The 18,207-nt window shown below is 37.9% G+C and overlaps 1 protein-coding gene across 1 annotated transcript in view; it reads left to right on the top strand.

Moving 5' to 3' along the window:
- The first annotated feature begins 4,722 nt into the window (after nt 1-4,722).
- LOC149242970 (Thioredoxin z) overlaps nt 4,723-18,207 on the top strand; it is a 60,713-nt gene continuing 47,228 nt past the window's right edge. The window contains exons 1-2 of the mRNA XM_089374391.1: nt 4,723-5,191; nt 6,754-6,876. Coding sequence (XP_089230517.1) covers nt 4,973-5,191; nt 6,754-6,876 — 342 coding nt within the window. The 5' untranslated portion in view covers nt 4,723-4,972. The remainder of the gene's footprint in view (nt 5,192-6,753; nt 6,877-18,207) is intronic.

The raw sequence follows: 18,207 nt of genomic DNA on the forward strand, positions 1-18,207 counted from the left end.
AATTAGATATGCTACACAAATATGCTAGCTGGGGATATTACACAGTCTCTACGTCAGTTACCTCATAAAGAACTTGTATAACATCTTTTAAGGGAATCTTTGTGAATAATGAAACCACATCAAAACTAATGATTAAGTCATCCTTGTCCACTTTTTCATCCTTGATGAGTTTAACAAAGTCGTACGAATCATTGATGAAGGAGTCAATGTGGCCAACAAGGGGGCTTAATTTTCCTGTGCTTTGATTATTATTATTATTATTATTTATGTAATTTGACCAAATATGCTTAGATAAAATAACACAGCAATAACATGACAAAACATTACAACATCTCTTCCATACTAGGCTGGAAAGTGCCTCTCAACCCAATAATAATAAAAATAAAAAAATGATCCATGGTGATTTTACGGGAAGATTTATTTGAACAATATGACCCATAGTATTCATGTGGAATATAGCTTATTTAAAGGGGGGAATTAAACTAGCCTTAAGAGACGCTCTCCAACCCAAGATGACATAGATGTTGCAATGTAACGTCCTGTAAACATTTTGACTTGGATATAACAAAAATAAAAATAAAATATATATAGATGTCTTTCAGATTAAGCACATAATCATGAATTGGTCGACGTTTCGAACCAGCTAATGTGGTCCATTCTTAGGACAAGGTGAATAATCAATCGATCTTAAGGAATAAATAGTAAGGATGCATCATTGCCCAGAATTCGCTATTGAAAACTAGCCGTTGGCAAAGTAGTTAAATTAGTTAAAAAGGGTAAATAAAATAATAATATATTTATTAAAAACTAGCCGTTAGAAATAAACTAAATATAATTTATTAAAATATTATAAATTAGTTTAAAAACTAGCAGTTAGGATTAAATAAATATTATATTGATTTTAAACATTAATTAAGGTGTTAAAATAATATATATGTTTAAAATCAATATAATGCAATGACCCTCACCTCTTCAATGCATATGTGATGTTTTTTCTTTTTCGCATATTCTACCAAAGCAAAGGAGCGAGACCTTCCATGTTTGATATTAGTTGCATGCTCATGAATCCTCTGATTAATTGAGCAACGAGTTTCACCAAAGTATGAAGTCCCACATGAACAAGGGATGACATAAACACATTTCCCATATTTAGGGTTCACAGGGTCCTTCATTGATCTTAGGGAGCTTCGGATGGTGTTTAGGGCCTAAATGTCAAAGGAACCTTATGCTTCTTCAGGATCTTAGCAATCTTGTTTGTGGTTCCTTGGATAAACGGAAGATGCAAACTTCAAAACTGATCCTTAAGATCTTTTTTAATCCTAAGACCTTTTTTTCAGCCATAAGGAAGGCTCTAAAACATTGACACTTACTATAGCCATTCTTATTAAAACACTAAGGAGATGGGTTTTTTCATCGTTGAGTGGTTTTTATCAAAAACTTGTAACACCCGAGTGGCTAAGGTGTTGAGAACACCTAGCTTTTGAGAGGGGAAATGATGCAAATTTGCATGAAGATATTATTTGGTGTGAGTTTTCTTCTGGAAAACTTGGTGGGAGAAAGAACTATCATCTCTTTTTGAAATAAGAACGTCGAGGAAAGGGATGTTGCCATCAATTTCACATTCCATTGTAAACTTTATGGAACTAGATTGGTTGTTAAGATGTTGGAAAAAGAGCTCCAACTTTTCCTGACCATGAGACTAGATGGCGCAAGTGTCATCCACAAACCTTTTCCAAAGCTTAGGCTGGAATAGAGTTGAGGACAAGGCCTTGGATTCAAAGTCCCCTATAAACAGATTAGCCACTACTGGGGAAAGGGGGGAACCCATGGCAACACCATAAGTTTGTTCATAAAATTCACCTTCAAAATTGAAGAAAGTAGAAGTAAGATATATTTCAACCAAATAAGTTGTATCTAGGTCTGTAATGCACTTGATGACTTCAATGGCCTCGTTAATGGGGATATTAGTGTACAAGGAGACCACATCGAAACTCACCAAATTATCACCAAGATCTAGCCTTATACCCTTTAATTCATTGACAAACAAAGATGAATCTTTGACAAAGGATTCAGTCCGACCAACAAGAGGTTTTAGCTTATTGGCTAAAAAATTAGCAAGAAGATAGGTCGACCCTCCAATGGTGTTGACAATGGGACGCAGGGGAGCCCCTTCCTTATGTATCTTGGAAGACCATCAATCCTAGGAGTGAGAGGGCTACTCTCAATCAGCTTATGGCTAAGGGAGCTAACAACGCTACTAGATCTTATGGCTAGAGCAATTGTTTTAGAAATCTTCTTTAAAGGATTCTTATTAAGTTTTCTATAGCTCCCGCTATTACAAGGACGATTCTCTGGTAATCTTCCTTATCTAAGGTAGCGACAACTCCCCCTTTGTCAGCTTTACGAACAACAATGTCTTTGATATCATTTAAAGCTTTGAGAGCCTCAAACTCAGGTTTGCTAAGGTTGTTCTTAGGGACTTAGCCTTTCTCAGGACAACCACACAGTCTGTCTTTGATATCCTTTGTAGAGTCCGGTAAGTCCCTTATCCTAGAGAAAAATGTTAGATCACCTTTGTAATAGCGGAGCTATAGAAAACTTAATAAGAAACCCTTAAAGAAGATTTCTAAAACAATTGCTCTAGCCATAAAATCTAGTACCACTGTTAGCTACCTTAACAAGAAGATGATTGAGAGTAGCCCTCTCACTCCTAGGATTTATGGTCTTCCAAAGATACATAAGGAAGGGGCTCTGTTGCGTCCCATTTTCAATGCAATTGGAGGGCCGACATATCTTCTTGCTAAGGTTTTAGCCAATAAGCTAAAACCTCTTGTTGGTCGGACTGAATCCTTTGTCAAAGATTCGTCTTTGTTTATCAATAAATTAAAGGGTATAAGGCTAGATCCTAGTGATAATTTGGTGAGTTTTGATGTGGTCTCCTTGTACACTAATATCCCCATTAATGAGGCCATTGAAGTCATCAAGCACATTACGGACCCAGATACAACTTATTTGGTTGAAATTTGTCTTACTTATACTTTCTTCATTTTTGAAGGTGAATTTTATGAACAAAATTATGGCGTTTCCATGGGTTCCCCCCTTTCTCCAATAGTGACTAATATGTTTATGGAGGACTTTAAATCTAAGGCCTCGTCCGCAGCTCTATTCTAGCCTAAACTTTGGAAAAGGTTTGTGGATGACACTTGCATCATCTGGTCTCATGGTTAGGAAAAGTTGGAGCTCTTTTTCCAACATCTTAACAATCAATCTAGTTCCATAAAGTTTACTATGGAATGTGAAATCTATGGCAACCTCCCTTTCCTCAACGTTCTTATTTCAAAGAGAGATGATGGTTCTTTCTCCCACTAGGTTTTTCAGAAGAAAACTCACACCAAACAATATCTTCATGCAAATTCGTATCATTTCCTCGTTCAATAGCTAGGTGTTCTCAACACCTTAGCCACTTGGGTGTTATGAGTTTCTGATGAAAACCACCTCAACAATGAAAATCCCCATCTCCTCAGTGTTTTTAATAAGAATGGTTATAGTAAGTGCTAATGTCTTAGAGTCTTCCTTAAGGCTGAAAAATGTCCTAGGATTAAAAAAGATCTTAAGGATCGGTTTTTAAGGGTGCATCTTCTGTTTATCCAAGGAACCACAGATAAGATTGCTAAGATCCTAAAGAAACAAAAGGTTTCTTCGACATTTTGGCTCCTAAACACTATCCGAAGCTTTCTAAGATCAATGAAGGACCCTGTGAACCCTAAAGATGGGAAAGGTGTTTATGTCATCCCTTGTTCATGTGAGACTCCGTACATTGGTGAAATTGACCGCTCAATTAATTAGAGGATTCATGAGCACGCAACTGACATCAAACATGGAAGGTCCTGCTCCTCCACTTTGGCAGAACATGCGAAAAGGATGAAACATCACATCTGCATTCAAGAGGCGAGGGTCATTGCAAGGATTGATCATTTTCATCACTGTAAGTTTAGGGAGGCCTTGGAAATTGAAAAGAGGCCTATCAATCTAGTTGGAGTATTGAGTATTAAGAGGTGTTGGTTACCTTGTATTCCTAAGTTTTTATAGTATATATATATATATATATATTTAATTATTCATTTGTGTATTTATTTATTTTAATCAGAATTTCTGATATTCCTTTATTTCTTATTTATTTACTATTCATTTTTTTGGATTTAAATAATAAAATTGAGTTTATTCATTATTTTAATTTATTTTATTTTTTCATTTTCTTATTATTTAGTTTTATTGTTCAAAATAGTTAAATTTGATCTTATTATTTTTATTTTTTCATTTTCTTATTACTATTTTTCAGTTTTATTGTTTAGAATAATTAAGTTTGATCTTCGTTTTGATTAAAATTATAATAATAATAAAATTAATTTAATTTTTTATTTACAACTAATTTCTATCATTATTTTATTTTAATTAAAAAATTATTTATTCATTAATGATAGTTCTTAAATCAAAATTAACCATTATATTCTTCATAACACTAAATAATTCCAAACTAAAAATTCTTTTATGTAACTTTTAAGAAAAAAATTCCTCAACATTCCTAATAGAATTTATTTTAAATAGAAAATATCAACAAATTGTAAATTAAACCCCCCAAAAAAAATCTGCATGGAGAGCGCGTATTAACAATTTCTATGTCACGGTTATCCCACATGCAAGATCATTCCCAGCTCAGAAACATGAAACATTTGCTCTCTTCCCATACAAAATCGTTTGAGTCCAAAACATTTCGACACCACAACCTTATCTACAGTGGACATAAAACATTTGGTGTACGTTTTCCTTTGTATGGATGACAAATACCAAGCTTTTGCTCAATTAGCCCTCTGGTTAAACCAATATCCTCCAGTATAATACCAGCACAGACAAAAGGCACGGCGGACACGGTTCTACGCGTATACCTTTTCGCACAGAAGGGAAGCCACAGAAAATGGCTTCCATATCTGCCTCTCTGCACATACAGGCGCGTCCATACATGGCTCTGCAATCCATTTCTCCATTGAAAGTTCGTTTTTATTCCAAGGCTGCATTATCACTTCCCATTTCCCCATTCAAGGGGGCGATCCTCAAGCCTCTGGTGCCTCAGAAGAAACAACAACTGGAAAAATTCAAGATATCTGCAGTAAAAGCATCGCCGGATTATCTAGTTGTAAGCTTTCATTATTTCCTGAACCGCTAGACTAAATTGGTATTGCTGTAATACAGAGTTTGATATACATAATACACTGTGTTATGTGAGTTTAAGGTTCATCTGCACTTTTGGGGACGAGGGTGTTTTTATACGGTTCGGGATGGGATGCCCTCTTGGTTAATTTTGGATTTGTAATTTAATGGTTAATGTTTGAAGGAATTGGTTAAGTGGTTAAATGAAATATGTTTTTACCGAGGTTTGAGTTCAGGAGTCCAGTCCATATATAGTAATCTTGTCCACAAGTGGGTACGACCTTCAAGTTTATTTATTTAGGAACCTGTGCATCAATCACCTCTGAGATCTAGGTTCATGGTTAATTTGGCTGATTGATAGTTATACTTGTTCAATTTCACGTTAATGTTTTTGTTGGGCATTTGTGCCCTACCTGATGATAGTGTGCCCTGTTGCCTAAGTGGGGTTTTGTACGTTAAATTTGAATGGAATTCTTCTTTGGTTAAGTTATATTGCTGTTCTCCGTATTAGCTGAGTGTAGAAATGGTTGAAATGACTAGGCTTTTGTCAATCGGTGATTATCAGCTCAAGGGTTATGGGATTTGAATATGAAATCCCAATGTGATTCCCCTTTAATATGGTGGGCTGTATCTAAATGCAGGGGAAAATTAACCTCAATCATCTGTGGAGCTTGGCTTGGCATGGCAGGGTTTCCTTTAGTTTATGTTAAGTTGGCACCCATGACCGAATTTAATATATGTGTATCACTCAAGTTCATCTGTCCTACTCTCTTAGTCGGCTTATCTCATACAGGTTAGTACATAGAACTTTTAGGCTCTCCCCAAAGGCCTGGGAAAATTAACCTCAGCCGTCTGTGGAGCTTGGCCTGGTAGGGTTTCCTTTAGCTTTTGTAAAATTGGCAACCATGTTGCAATTTAATATATGTGCGTCACTCAATTTCATCTGTCCTATTCTCTCAGTAGGCTTATCTCATACAGGTTAGTACATAGAACTTTTTATCTGTGGGTGTGCCTGATTGAATCTAGGCGATAATGTTGGTCTCATAGTTATTGGTTGAATTCGTACTGTTATAACGCACACACTGGTTACTGGTTAGTTTGTTTCAATGGCAGTGGTTGTCTCTGAATACTAAAGAGCATTATGTTCCTTAGACACCCAAGGAACTCATTGCACCACAGCTTCCTTTGAAGCCATCATAATGGGCACTTATGCTTCTCAAGTAAATTTAGTTTAAAAATATATTTAAGCAGGGACATGAGCTTCAAGTTCCAATATAATATCTATTGCAGTCATTCAGTTTAATATCTCATATTGGTTAAATTGGCATTTTGGCAATTGTGTGCAATCAGAATATAGTATAAAATGATAATGGCAGATTTTAAATTGTTACAATGGAATTTTAGCCCCCAAGCACCCCTCACATATGATTTGTTAAATGGTCACTTTGTTTTCTAATAATCTATTGGAGAACCAGGGAGAGTTCATTTTATAATTCATAGTTCGTTCATAGTGGAAATGGCTTTGATTTATGTTGCTTTTTGGAATAGGAAAAGTTGAAATCTGAGGATTTAGACAAGCTACTGGAATCCAAAAGAACGACTCCTGTAGTGGTGGACTTTTATGCAACATGGTGCGGTCCTTGTATTTTGCTTGCACAACAGTTGGAGATGGTACGTAGTATTGCCAACAAGGCTTATTTGCATATAAATTGTAGTGTCCTTTTCTTGGGGAACACCGTGAATCAGGTCTCTTGGTCTACAACTCGACTAACAGTTTAACTCAACCAAGGAAAATAGTTGAAAAACTTGTAAAGAACTTGTGCAGTCAATTGCAAATTGTAAAGATGTCATCAATCAATGTATTCCGGTAAGGTGTTCTTGGGGATTAAGTGAATTGTTAGGTGTCAAGCTTATATCTTATATCGATCATCATTCGTTGACTGGTGGGTATACCTATCCAAGCATGTGCATTAGCACCTGTTGAAAAGTTGTTATGAATTCTTTTGAGGTCTATATGTGAAATCATTCGGTTTACACCAGTTATGTTTGGTCAAGTAGGCTTTAGTCATCAACCTAGTTTCCCACTTATGATCATCATAACTTCAATTGTTCTTTGTTATGGCATCTTTAATTAATTTCGAAGTATAGAACAAGCTGAATGAAGGTGGCCGATCTTGAACTGTGCAATTTCTTTTACTTGGGATTTGGGAAACTTGCAATAATTGAATAATCTGTATCTTTTCTATATGCGAACAAAGTGCTTGTCCAGATACAACACATGTCAATATTCTGGGCAGTTGGGTTCAAGATACTTCAAGATGGAATACCAAAGATGAGTGTGATCATCTTGAGCAGTACTAGGATGGGTGACTTATTGGGAAGAAGTGTTGATCTCTGATGAGTGATAATTTGTTATCCTAGAGAAGTCTTCTAGTTGAGAAGAGAAGTAGACTGAGACTAATCGATCATACTTTAGAGGCGCTATGGTGATATTACTCAAGGTGTTGAAACACAGGAATACTTCTCTTAGAGCTTGGGTCTCCTGGTTAATACTTTCCATAAGTGACCTAAACTGAAGAATAGGAATGAGATATAATCAATTGCTATTGGACAACCATCCTTCATCTTGAAGATGGACTGCAATTGTGAGTTCCAAAACTGTTAAGTTTCCAAATACTAGCCAGATTTATTTTCTCACGACAATTAATTTTATTCCCAACAATTTATTTATTTATCAAAATAAATTTTGAATCACCGAAAAAATAAAATCACTAGTATTTTTAACATCTAGAAATAGATATGCAGTAGAATTTAAATTAGAGAGATCAATCACACTTTGCAAAAATAATTCACTCACAACAATTCTCCGTCATCTATTAATCTGGAAAATTTGGATTTTTCGACCCACAGAGATACAAGGAAAAATATAATAATCGAAACTTGTAACTCAGCCCCCATAGGATGAATTCGGACCAAGGAATTCAACCACCTGGAAATCAGCCTCAGAAGTAATTCTGCCTGAAGGAAATTGGTCCCATTGATCACTAGAAATCGGCCTCTGACCCAGCAACTCAGCCCTATTAATTTGGCCTCCCTAGCAATTGCACCACACTTCAACAACTCGGCCCTGCGATCTCCACAACTTGGCTTGCTGAATTCAGCCTCAATTCTGCTCCAATCTACTAAGCCACTCGCACTAGAGAAAATCACTCTCTTTGTTACAACTCGCTCACTTGAGTTCTTATATGTGTATCTTCACCTCTTCACTAGGCTTCTTTTATAATCTTCATTAAGCCCAAATCCCTAACCCTAATCTCCCTTCTAGAAGATCTTGGAGATCAATGGTTGAGATTATTTCTAAGTCACTTAAATAATTAAATTATTTATCCTTAGAAAATGACTTAATAGTCCACAATAATTAATTGACTTTAATTATTGTACTTTTCCTAAGTTAGACTTAGGAAAGAAGACATAAATCACTTACTCCACCAAGCAAGCACCTAGAGAGGCAATAAATCATCTTCCACATGCTAAGACACCAAGCTTATGCAAAAGACCTTCTGAAGCTACCACAAGCTTCAACAAAAAACAGCGAAGATTAAACAGGGTGAACCATAAAGTGTCTGCTCCGAACAAGAACAAATTTTCTTTTAGGCCTCGCGATTGCAATAAAAATTGCTGTATCTAATACATAGCACACTATTAATCGAATACAACACCTTTAGGGATTTGGGGAATTGGTTTAAGATACTTCAAGATGAACTCCATAGTTTAGTAATCTCACATTGGAGTATTTCTAGGATAGGTGACCTTTTGGGGAGTAATGTTGATGTGTGGCACATGACCAAGCCTAATTCTTGTGCTGCATTATATATTTGTGCATGCATATCACTAATATTTAATGTTTATGATTTGACTATATGACTTGTTTTTGTGATTGCATCTTATATTTCATTAATGAACATACGAGAATACATCAAATAATCATACATGAATAGGACAAGGCATGAACAGGTGGATTACCCATCCCTACGTATTGAAGGACCACTAGCATGTCACTTTGGCACCAATTTCAAGAGATCTGATGTCTTTAATGAATAACCCTATTCTAGTTGAAAATCATATTGGCAGATCATATTTGAATATTGTGAATGCACCCATGTGAAGCAGAATCGATTATCCTTTAAATGTTGCCTAATATTACCTTTATCACAAGAAGGAAATCCCAGTCAATCTTAAGGTGCCCTAGATATTTCTATCTGCCTACCTAATCATCGATTTGTGTCAATCGAATTAAGAGGGGCAACAAACAGAATGTGATATTTTGTAGAAACCCATCTCCAGAATGTTTGGGCCATCTTATATTCAATTTTTGACTGCTTTTGCTTTTTGACAGATCACAAATCAGCCGTCCCAAAAGTCCTTTGTAGTGATGCCTATATTTTGACTACTAGGATGTAATGAAGGACCAACCACCCAGGCAAGCCTGGATTTAAGGGACAAGAAGGATTTCTAGGTACCATGATATCTCTGAACCCATTTGACTTCTTATATGTGGATATTTCAAAAATCTGTACTTAATGTAAATTCAGAATTTTCACCTCAACCTTGAGGTTCCCTAGGTCTATTTCCTGTGAACTTTCAACCTTAGGGCTGAATCTGAAACATAATTATAGTAGCATCTTTTTTACTTCTGTCAAACCAAAATGCTGAACAAATGTACTTCAAGGTAATTATATTTTCAACCTCAAGGGCAGAATCTGCAACATGTAACAAATATGAAAATAACTTATAAACAACATAGTTGTTACAGCCACAAATCCGCCCTCTTAGCTTCTATTTGTCAAATTACTCAACAAATTTTGCTTCTTGTTATGTAAAATCAGCATACATAAACAATGTTAGGTTCATATACCAATAAGAGTCATAATTTTTGAATGACTGAAATTAAAACTGTAATATGTACATACTTTTGCTTTCTGCAAATGTTTTCCATATTAAAAAAATTAGAAAACGTGAAGAGGGTATGTCTTAAAACAACAATCAAAGGACAAAAACAACAAAAAGGTCAAAAAAAGATGAAAAATATGAATCCCAAGAAAAGAAAAAGACCATGAAAGTGAGCAAGGCAAAATGCCACTACTGTTCACTGCTGTGTATAATAAATGATTGTGTGCAGCTTGTACTCTTTGCCACAATCCATGATACTCAAAATGTTTAAACTGGACTATTTCATGTTATCAATTTCATGTCTATAAATAAGGAATAAATATCTGACCAAACTGTTTAACCTTGGCAGATAAGTAGATAGGTAGAGTAAATAAAATGAGCTCAGCTGTTTAATTTGAGCCCTTGGATGTAATAAGGTTAGATTTAGATAGTTTACTATTGTAAAGAAAAATAAAAATGTTTGACAAGGGTTTGCTAGCTTAAATGCACCCTAATAGAAAGAAATGAAAATGGTAGGATGAGTAGACGGATAAGTAGAAGAAAGGTTGCAGAAGTATGGTGATTGATTAGTCAAGAGCATGTTTATTATCTTTTCCATCATGAAAGTTCTATAGATAAGTGGACAATCAAGCATGAGATTGAATATCAAAGGCAATTAATTAACTTTCCTCATTCATTTCACTTTTTATTTAACTAATTTTCCACAATAAAGTTTAGAGTACTTAAAAAACCTTAAGTCAAAAAGGCTCAAAGCATTTCTTTGACTTTTGGAGGGACTAGACCCTCGACTCAATGACTTATAAGCAATAAGTATTAAAACCCTTTCATAAACATTCATTCCCCCCTTCAGTTCATTCATTTTTCCTAATAATACTCTATCCTAGGAAAGATTAAATTACTTTTACTTAGAAAAGGTGTTCATTCCCCCACATAAATCATTTTCATATCGCAAAACCCACAAAACACTATATCCTAAGTCTTGTTATCATCGGAAAAGCAATAAAACATGAAATATCAAATACTTAGGGTATTGTGCCCCTTCCGCTCATTCGACTAATTATTAATTAATTTATTAAATCCCTAGTAAAAACCCGTTTCCCGTATACATATTAACTCCCGCAATATTAATTAATCCCACCCTAGTTTAATTATATAAACCAAGGTTTTCTACTCCGGACCCACTAACTAATAGATCCTGGATTAAGTTAGTTAAAAGAACCCAATTAAATCCCACCCGATACCTTAACCCCCACTTTAATATCGCATTAAACCAAAACTGTCGCGCTTAAACACCTGCCGGGCCCCACCATTACCTTCTGTGCAACACCATTGCCCGACCATCGCACGATCTCTCCCCTCTTCATCTGACGGCCCGTGTTGATTTCGGAAGGGCCCGAAATCCGAACGTTACTAGCCCGAAAAGGGCTGTTTTCCGCTGGGTCCCCAAGGCGATGTGGCACTCAATGAATGGAATCGGGCGACCACCCCCCAATACTGCTAAGTGCCCAAAAGCTGCGCGAAGCAAACCACTTACCGCCAACTCGCTACACGCTAAAACAACTACTGTTCACCCCGCTACGCGACAAACGACCACTGTTCACCCGTACCCGCCAAATTGATTTTCGCGCATAAAGCCAAAAAGGCCCAAAATTATTATTTTTATCGTTTTTTAACTGTAAACTTCCATGCACGCACCTGTGAACGTCGAAGCTGTCAACCCACGTACAATTGCACCCTGAAGACGCCACAAAGCTCCCAGATTGCCTTCCAGCCTGCTCGAAGCCCTTTCAACCGTTCACAGTTGCCAGTCACCTGGTTCAGACCCAGTTTTCTTCAAATTCCAGGTATTTAAACCATAATTCACTGAAAACCCTGTCAATTTCAGAGCCAATTGCTGAGTGTTCTTAATTGAAATTAAAGAGAAACTCTAGTAACTTAAACCCACTTGGAATTGAACCACCTTTGCTCTAAAAAGACTGAAAATTTGCCCCCCCCCCCATTCTCAAATCCACAAGAACTGAGAATGGCTGCCCCAATTGCCATGGATGTCAGACCAATTTCCACTCCTCACTTGGACCTGGACCACCTTCCCCTTGCTGATAAAGATTTCCAAATCAAGGACACCTCTGTCCATGAATCCCCTCTCAAATTATATTGCTGATACAGAGACCAATACCTAAACCATGCTGATAAAATAGGTCTTTGGGAGTCTAATTTGCCCAAGTATCAATTCCCTGAAGTACACATCTTTCCAGAAATCGTCCATTATTGCCATGCAAACTACATTCCCAGTCAAAGAGCAGTGATGTCCCCTGACCAAACCATACTTTTAACCATCACTGCTGAGTCAATCGATGAAATGCTGCAACTACAACCAGGGCAAAACCTAACCCCTATTTCTATTGGAGACCTCTTGGACCGATTCCAAGCTAACCACTGTAAAGCTTGCTGAAATGTTCCAAACATTTATTGTAGAAGTGAAGCACATTCCAAAAGATCCTCCCCCATATGTATATACCATATTTTCCAAATTTGGCCAGGACATTGTAGCAATGATATCTAGTATCCTAGGCTATACCATCAGTGAGTATATAGATGAAATCATCTTAGCCTTCATGTCCATTTTCATTCCAGGACAGCGTCCTGCTATCATGTATGATTATGCCAAGTTCATAGCTGATAGGATGCATGACCAATTTCTTAGGATGAGTAATGAGAGAGTATTCAAGTATTACTCAGTTTTGTACCACCTTTTTCTATATTACCAAGCTGACAAGTTCCCCTTCACTCTCCAAAAGCTTGATACAAAGGGTCACCCTAGGTCAGTGATTTTCTGGACTCCATTGTTCCATAAATGTGATTCTCCATATCCATATACAGACTTCATAGACATGTTTGTACATCCCATTGTGACAATGCTGCTTGGAAGCCCTCCTCCAAGAATCAGTTTAGATATAAGGAGGATCCTGCATCTTTCAAAACAGTACAAAGTGGGTGATTGGTACTTGTACCAAAACGACACTGAAATTAGGATTTATGGCTGTGAGCTGGCCCTATATAAACTACCCAGATACCTCCCAATGAGGTTATTTGCTCTGGAGTACTACAGGCAGATAATCAATTCAGATGAGGTACATTTTGTCAAAGCCAAAAAGAAGGCCCAACTCAGAATCAAAGATCAACTAGGCCCCTTTGTGTGTAATAGCCGAGAAGTTGGAAAGGAAGCAGAGCAAATCCTTCAGAGACTAAATCTAAAACAGAGCTTCATATGGAGATATGATCCCTTGGACTTCATCTGCAATAGAAGACAGAAAAACAAGATGGCTCCTTATATCCATTACAGAATCCCTTAAATAGAAAAATATGCCAACCAATTGGAGTGGGTGGAAAACACTTTAGAGGACAGGGATAGTACAAAAGGTGTGTGGGAAATACACTGATTGATCGAGAGAAACAACTTGATGAAGGTTTTTTCTGGCAGGTACCAGGTGAATCACAAGCACAAGGAGAATCACAGGCATAAAGTGAATCACATATAGAAGAAGAATCCCAGGTACAAGAAGAGTCAGAACAACCAGACCTATCAGAGGAGCTAACTCAAACAGGTATACTAGAGCCCATCATGAGTACTCCCCCAGCCTTGCAAACTCCTCTAAATGAGGAGAACAACCTCAAAAGAAACAGGGAAGAGGCCACTACTTCAGGCAAAGCCACATCACAGGCTTATGCAGAGACCAGCCTGGTTAAAAGAGAAAGGATAAATCTTGTCTCTGAACAGGAATTCATAGAAGAAATAGTTGGGGCCACTAGCATAGAAAGAGAAGGAAGCAGACATGCCACTCCCTCTGGAGGCACCAGAACCTTCCACATCACACACTCAGATGTTGGAAAGGCAACAGAGTGTTGAAGTGTCCTCATTCAGGATGCCAGTGGACCGAAACCAAGACATCAGAGAAAGATACAAGGATATAAAAGCCAAAAATGAGAGGCTAAAAGCCCAAACTTATGCACAATACTTAAAGATGACCCCTACCAATCAAACAAGGCTTATGTTAGCCTTTGATGTTAAAGAAGGCAAAATGCAAATGACATTTATGAAACCCACTACTCAGCAACTAAGAATAGTAGCAGACTTAAAAAAGATAGACTTCTGTTAAAATTGGCAACTAGGGCCAAACTCCATGTGGGTCATCTTATTCATGGATGATAATATTTTTATTAGATTCCTCTCGTCGAGAGGTGTAGGATTGATCTAAAGATCATCTGATTCCGATAAGTATTTATGGAGATATGAATTTATTTTGATTATGGAATTATTATCTAGCCGACCTACAACTCATGCAGGCTCAGAAGCCCAATAGTCGCATTTATTCAAACATCAACAATTGTGTATAAATATAGGAAGACTTTCGCTTATTTGTACTCACTCATCTCATCACATTTCTCTCTCTCTCCTGCGCAAAAAAGAGATTCTTCTCTACTGCGCAAAAAAGAGACTCTCTCTCACACGTGGAAGGAAGGACGCAGTTTTGGGGCAGCAACTGTAGAACCAAAGTTTGACCAGTGTTGACCAGAAGACTCCCTCCTCAGAACTGCGTTGTAGGTCCATCTGGATCTCCTCTAAAGGCCACATTCTTTGGTGGTGGAATCAAGCCAATCTGATGGTCAGTTTGCGAGATATTGTTTGCCCTAGTTTGGGACTGATCTAGGGTTTGCTGCTGCTAATGTAAATCTGATTTATGTACTATTTCTCTCTACTGGATTATTGAAGATAAAGGAAGATTTGATCAAAGGGTTTCCCCACATTGGGGTTTGTCCCTGGCTAGCCGCCACATCTTGTGTCTCTTGTCTTGGCTTGTTTTCTGTCGATCGTTTAATGTTCTATTTGCACTTTACTTTATGTACATGTGATTGCTAATTTGTGGATAATAATAAGAAAGATAAGTAAACTGCTATAAGCATAGAACATACCATAACTTAACATGGTATCAGAGCTGAGGTGAAGACAAAGCCCGAGCAAGAGCAAGAGCAATCATCGAAGAGAAGATTGGCAAGGCTATCCTAAAAAGAACGATGGGGTCCTCATCACTCTTTCCTGGATAGAACGCTGACTATCACAGATGGAAGATGTCTATTGATCTAACCCTAGAAGATCAAGAAGTGTTAGACCATGTGAGAGGCAATATTGTTGAGCCTCCATCAAATACATCCGCTGCTACCAGGAACAAATGGAAAACCAGAGAAGTCAAAGCAAAGAAGATCATCCACACTCTATTGACAAGCACTTGGTGGCCTACATCTCCGACCTAAACACCACCAAGGAAATCTACGAGACTGGTGAGTTTATTTAAAGTTAATGATGCAAATCAAGTTTTGTTTCTTAGAAATAAGTTGAAGGAAATTAAGAAGGGTAAAGATGAGAGCATGCAAGCATACTTCTTAAGAATCACCGAGATTAGGAACGATCTCCTATCTATTGGGGAGACTATTACTGATAGGGAAATGGCACTCACGACTCTTGGAGGATTACCATCCGAATGGTACGTGTTCAGGACTACTCTTCTGAACAATAATGTAATTCCTGGTTTCGAGGAATTAATGGCTAGATGCATCCAAGAAGAAACAAGGGTAGAAGAGCAAGAAATGCCCATGCCTAAAGGTCCTCCTGTTGCCTTTTCTTCTCATGCTAAGAAAAGAAACACTTCCGGGACTAAATCAAAAAGAAAGGCTGGACCTAAGGGTGGAAGAAAAGGACGATGTTACATTTGCAACAATGCAGGTCACTATGCAAGGGAGTGCCTTGATAGAAAGGACTCACACCGAGACGATGATCAAAATCTCTCTCATGGCAATCAAAGGAATGGCAAATTCAATGGCAAAGTTAAAAGGAGTGCTGGAAGTCAAAGAAGAGGACAACCATTCAAGAAGGCTAGAAATTCCAGGTATGAATCCAACATTGTTGAAAATAAGTAGGATGAATATTATCTACTAGCTGCTCTATCTCCCTTTGCTCCTTTGGACTCAATGGGAATTTGGCTCATTGATAGTGGTGCCTCAAGGCACTTCACTGGTTACAAAGATGTTCTCCATAATTTGATAGAGAAAGAAACTAACCTGGAAATTGTCCTTGGAGATAATATGAAATATCTCGTGAAAGGTGTAGGCAATGTCTCTCTTAAATTGAATCAAGGTAATACGATCCACTTACAGGATGTATTATATGTACCTGACCTAAAAAAGAACCTGGTGTCCATCTCGGCAATGGAAGACAAAGGCTACAAGGTGACCTTAAGTAATGGCAAGGTACGTGTATAGAAAAATAATGTTAAAGATGCCTTTACTCTTGGGTTTCGTGTTGATTCATTATATTAGGTCGGTGGAAGTCCGCTATGTGTCATGTCTTATGACACATCTCTTCAGTCCGAACTTTGGTGTCGGAGGTTTGCCCACCTTCATTATAAAGCTCTACCCAATGTAAGACAAATGGTGACAAGGATGCCCAAATTTCGAGTAGAGAAAGAAGGTGTATGTCCAGGATGTGCCGAAGGAAAGCTCAAAAGGGGACCATTCCCCTCAAGTCAAAGCAAGACCTCCAATATATTACAGTTGGTTCACTCAGGCATATCTGAGGCTGGTATTAAGAGGGAGACTACTACACCACATACTCCTGAGCAAAATGGTGTGGCGGAAAGGAAGAACCGTACGATTGTGGAAGTTGTCTGTGCCATGCCCCATGATCAAAGACTTCCGAAGTTTCTATGAGCAGATGATGTAACAATGCCTGATGTGGAGGAACCCATGGATCCTATTTATCCACTTGAGCCTTCGTCTTCTAGGAAGAGGCCTTCATGGCTTAGGGGGCCACTTGATGATGCTGAAGGACATGCTGCACCTCGAGGAACCTTCCATGAAAGGAAGAAACCTAACAGGTATTAGGGATACCTGACCATCATGAGCACGATCATACAAAATGAGCCTTCATCATTCTCAGATGCCATCAAGCATCAAGTATGGAAGGATGCTATGACCAAAGATAATGAGTCTATTATGAAGAATGATGTCTGGGAAGTAGTTCCCAGACCCCAGGACAAGCATTTGTCACTTCTAAATGGCTTTACAAGATAAAGCATGCAGTAGATGGAAGTACGGAAAAGTATAAGGCACGTTTTGTTGCTCGTGGTTTTTCCCAGAAGGAAGGTATAGACTATGATGAGATATTTGCACTTGTTGACAGATATACGACCATCTGCTCGATCATAGCCCTTGCGGTTTCACAAGGATGGAACCTACATCAGATGGATGTCAAGACTGCGTTCTTGCATGGTTCGATTAAATAAGAGGTCTACGTGAAGCAACCTGAAGGATTTGAGGTTTATGATAAAAAATCTCATGTATGCAGGTTGAAGAAAGCTCTCTATGGGCTGAAGCAAGCACCCCGAGCATGGTATGAGAGGATCGATAGCTACTTGATGAAGTTGGGATTCACTAGGAGTGAAGCCGATCCTAACCTTTACATTAAGGTTGAAGATGACAAACCTCTCATACTGGTGCTGTATGAGGATGACCTCTTCCTAACAGGTGCAGACCCTCTCATTCACAAATGTAAGAGGGAGTTGGCTTCTAAATTTGAAGCGAAGGACCTAGGACTTGAAGTGTGGTAGAAGCAAGGGGAAATTTTCCTATCTCAAGGAAAATATGTGGTGAAGATATTGGAAAAATTCGGTATGGTGGACTGCAAGCCTGCAACTACCCAGATGGAGCTTGACTTTAAGAAGCTAAGCGGTAGTGCTGCTGGACCTATTTTACAAAATGCTACCGAGTATCGGCAACTCGTCGGAGCATTAATGTTCTTAGTGAACTCCCGTCTAGACATATGCTTTGCAGTCAACACATTGAGTCAACATATGAACCTCACCACATACATTGGATTAGTGCAAAGAATATGTTGAGATATCTTTGTGGCACAATCACTTATGGGTTAAGATACATTGCCGGAGATGTGAGACTACTTGGATATATTGATGTTGATTGGACAGGTAGTGTGGTGGACCA

Source organism: Pinus tabuliformis, chromosome 8, assembly GCF_031772625.1.
Source record: "Pinus tabuliformis cultivar Carrire ecotype Pingquan chromosome 8, CPIR1, whole genome shotgun sequence".
Taxonomy (NCBI): Eukaryota; Viridiplantae; Streptophyta; class Pinopsida; order Pinales; family Pinaceae; genus Pinus; species Pinus tabuliformis.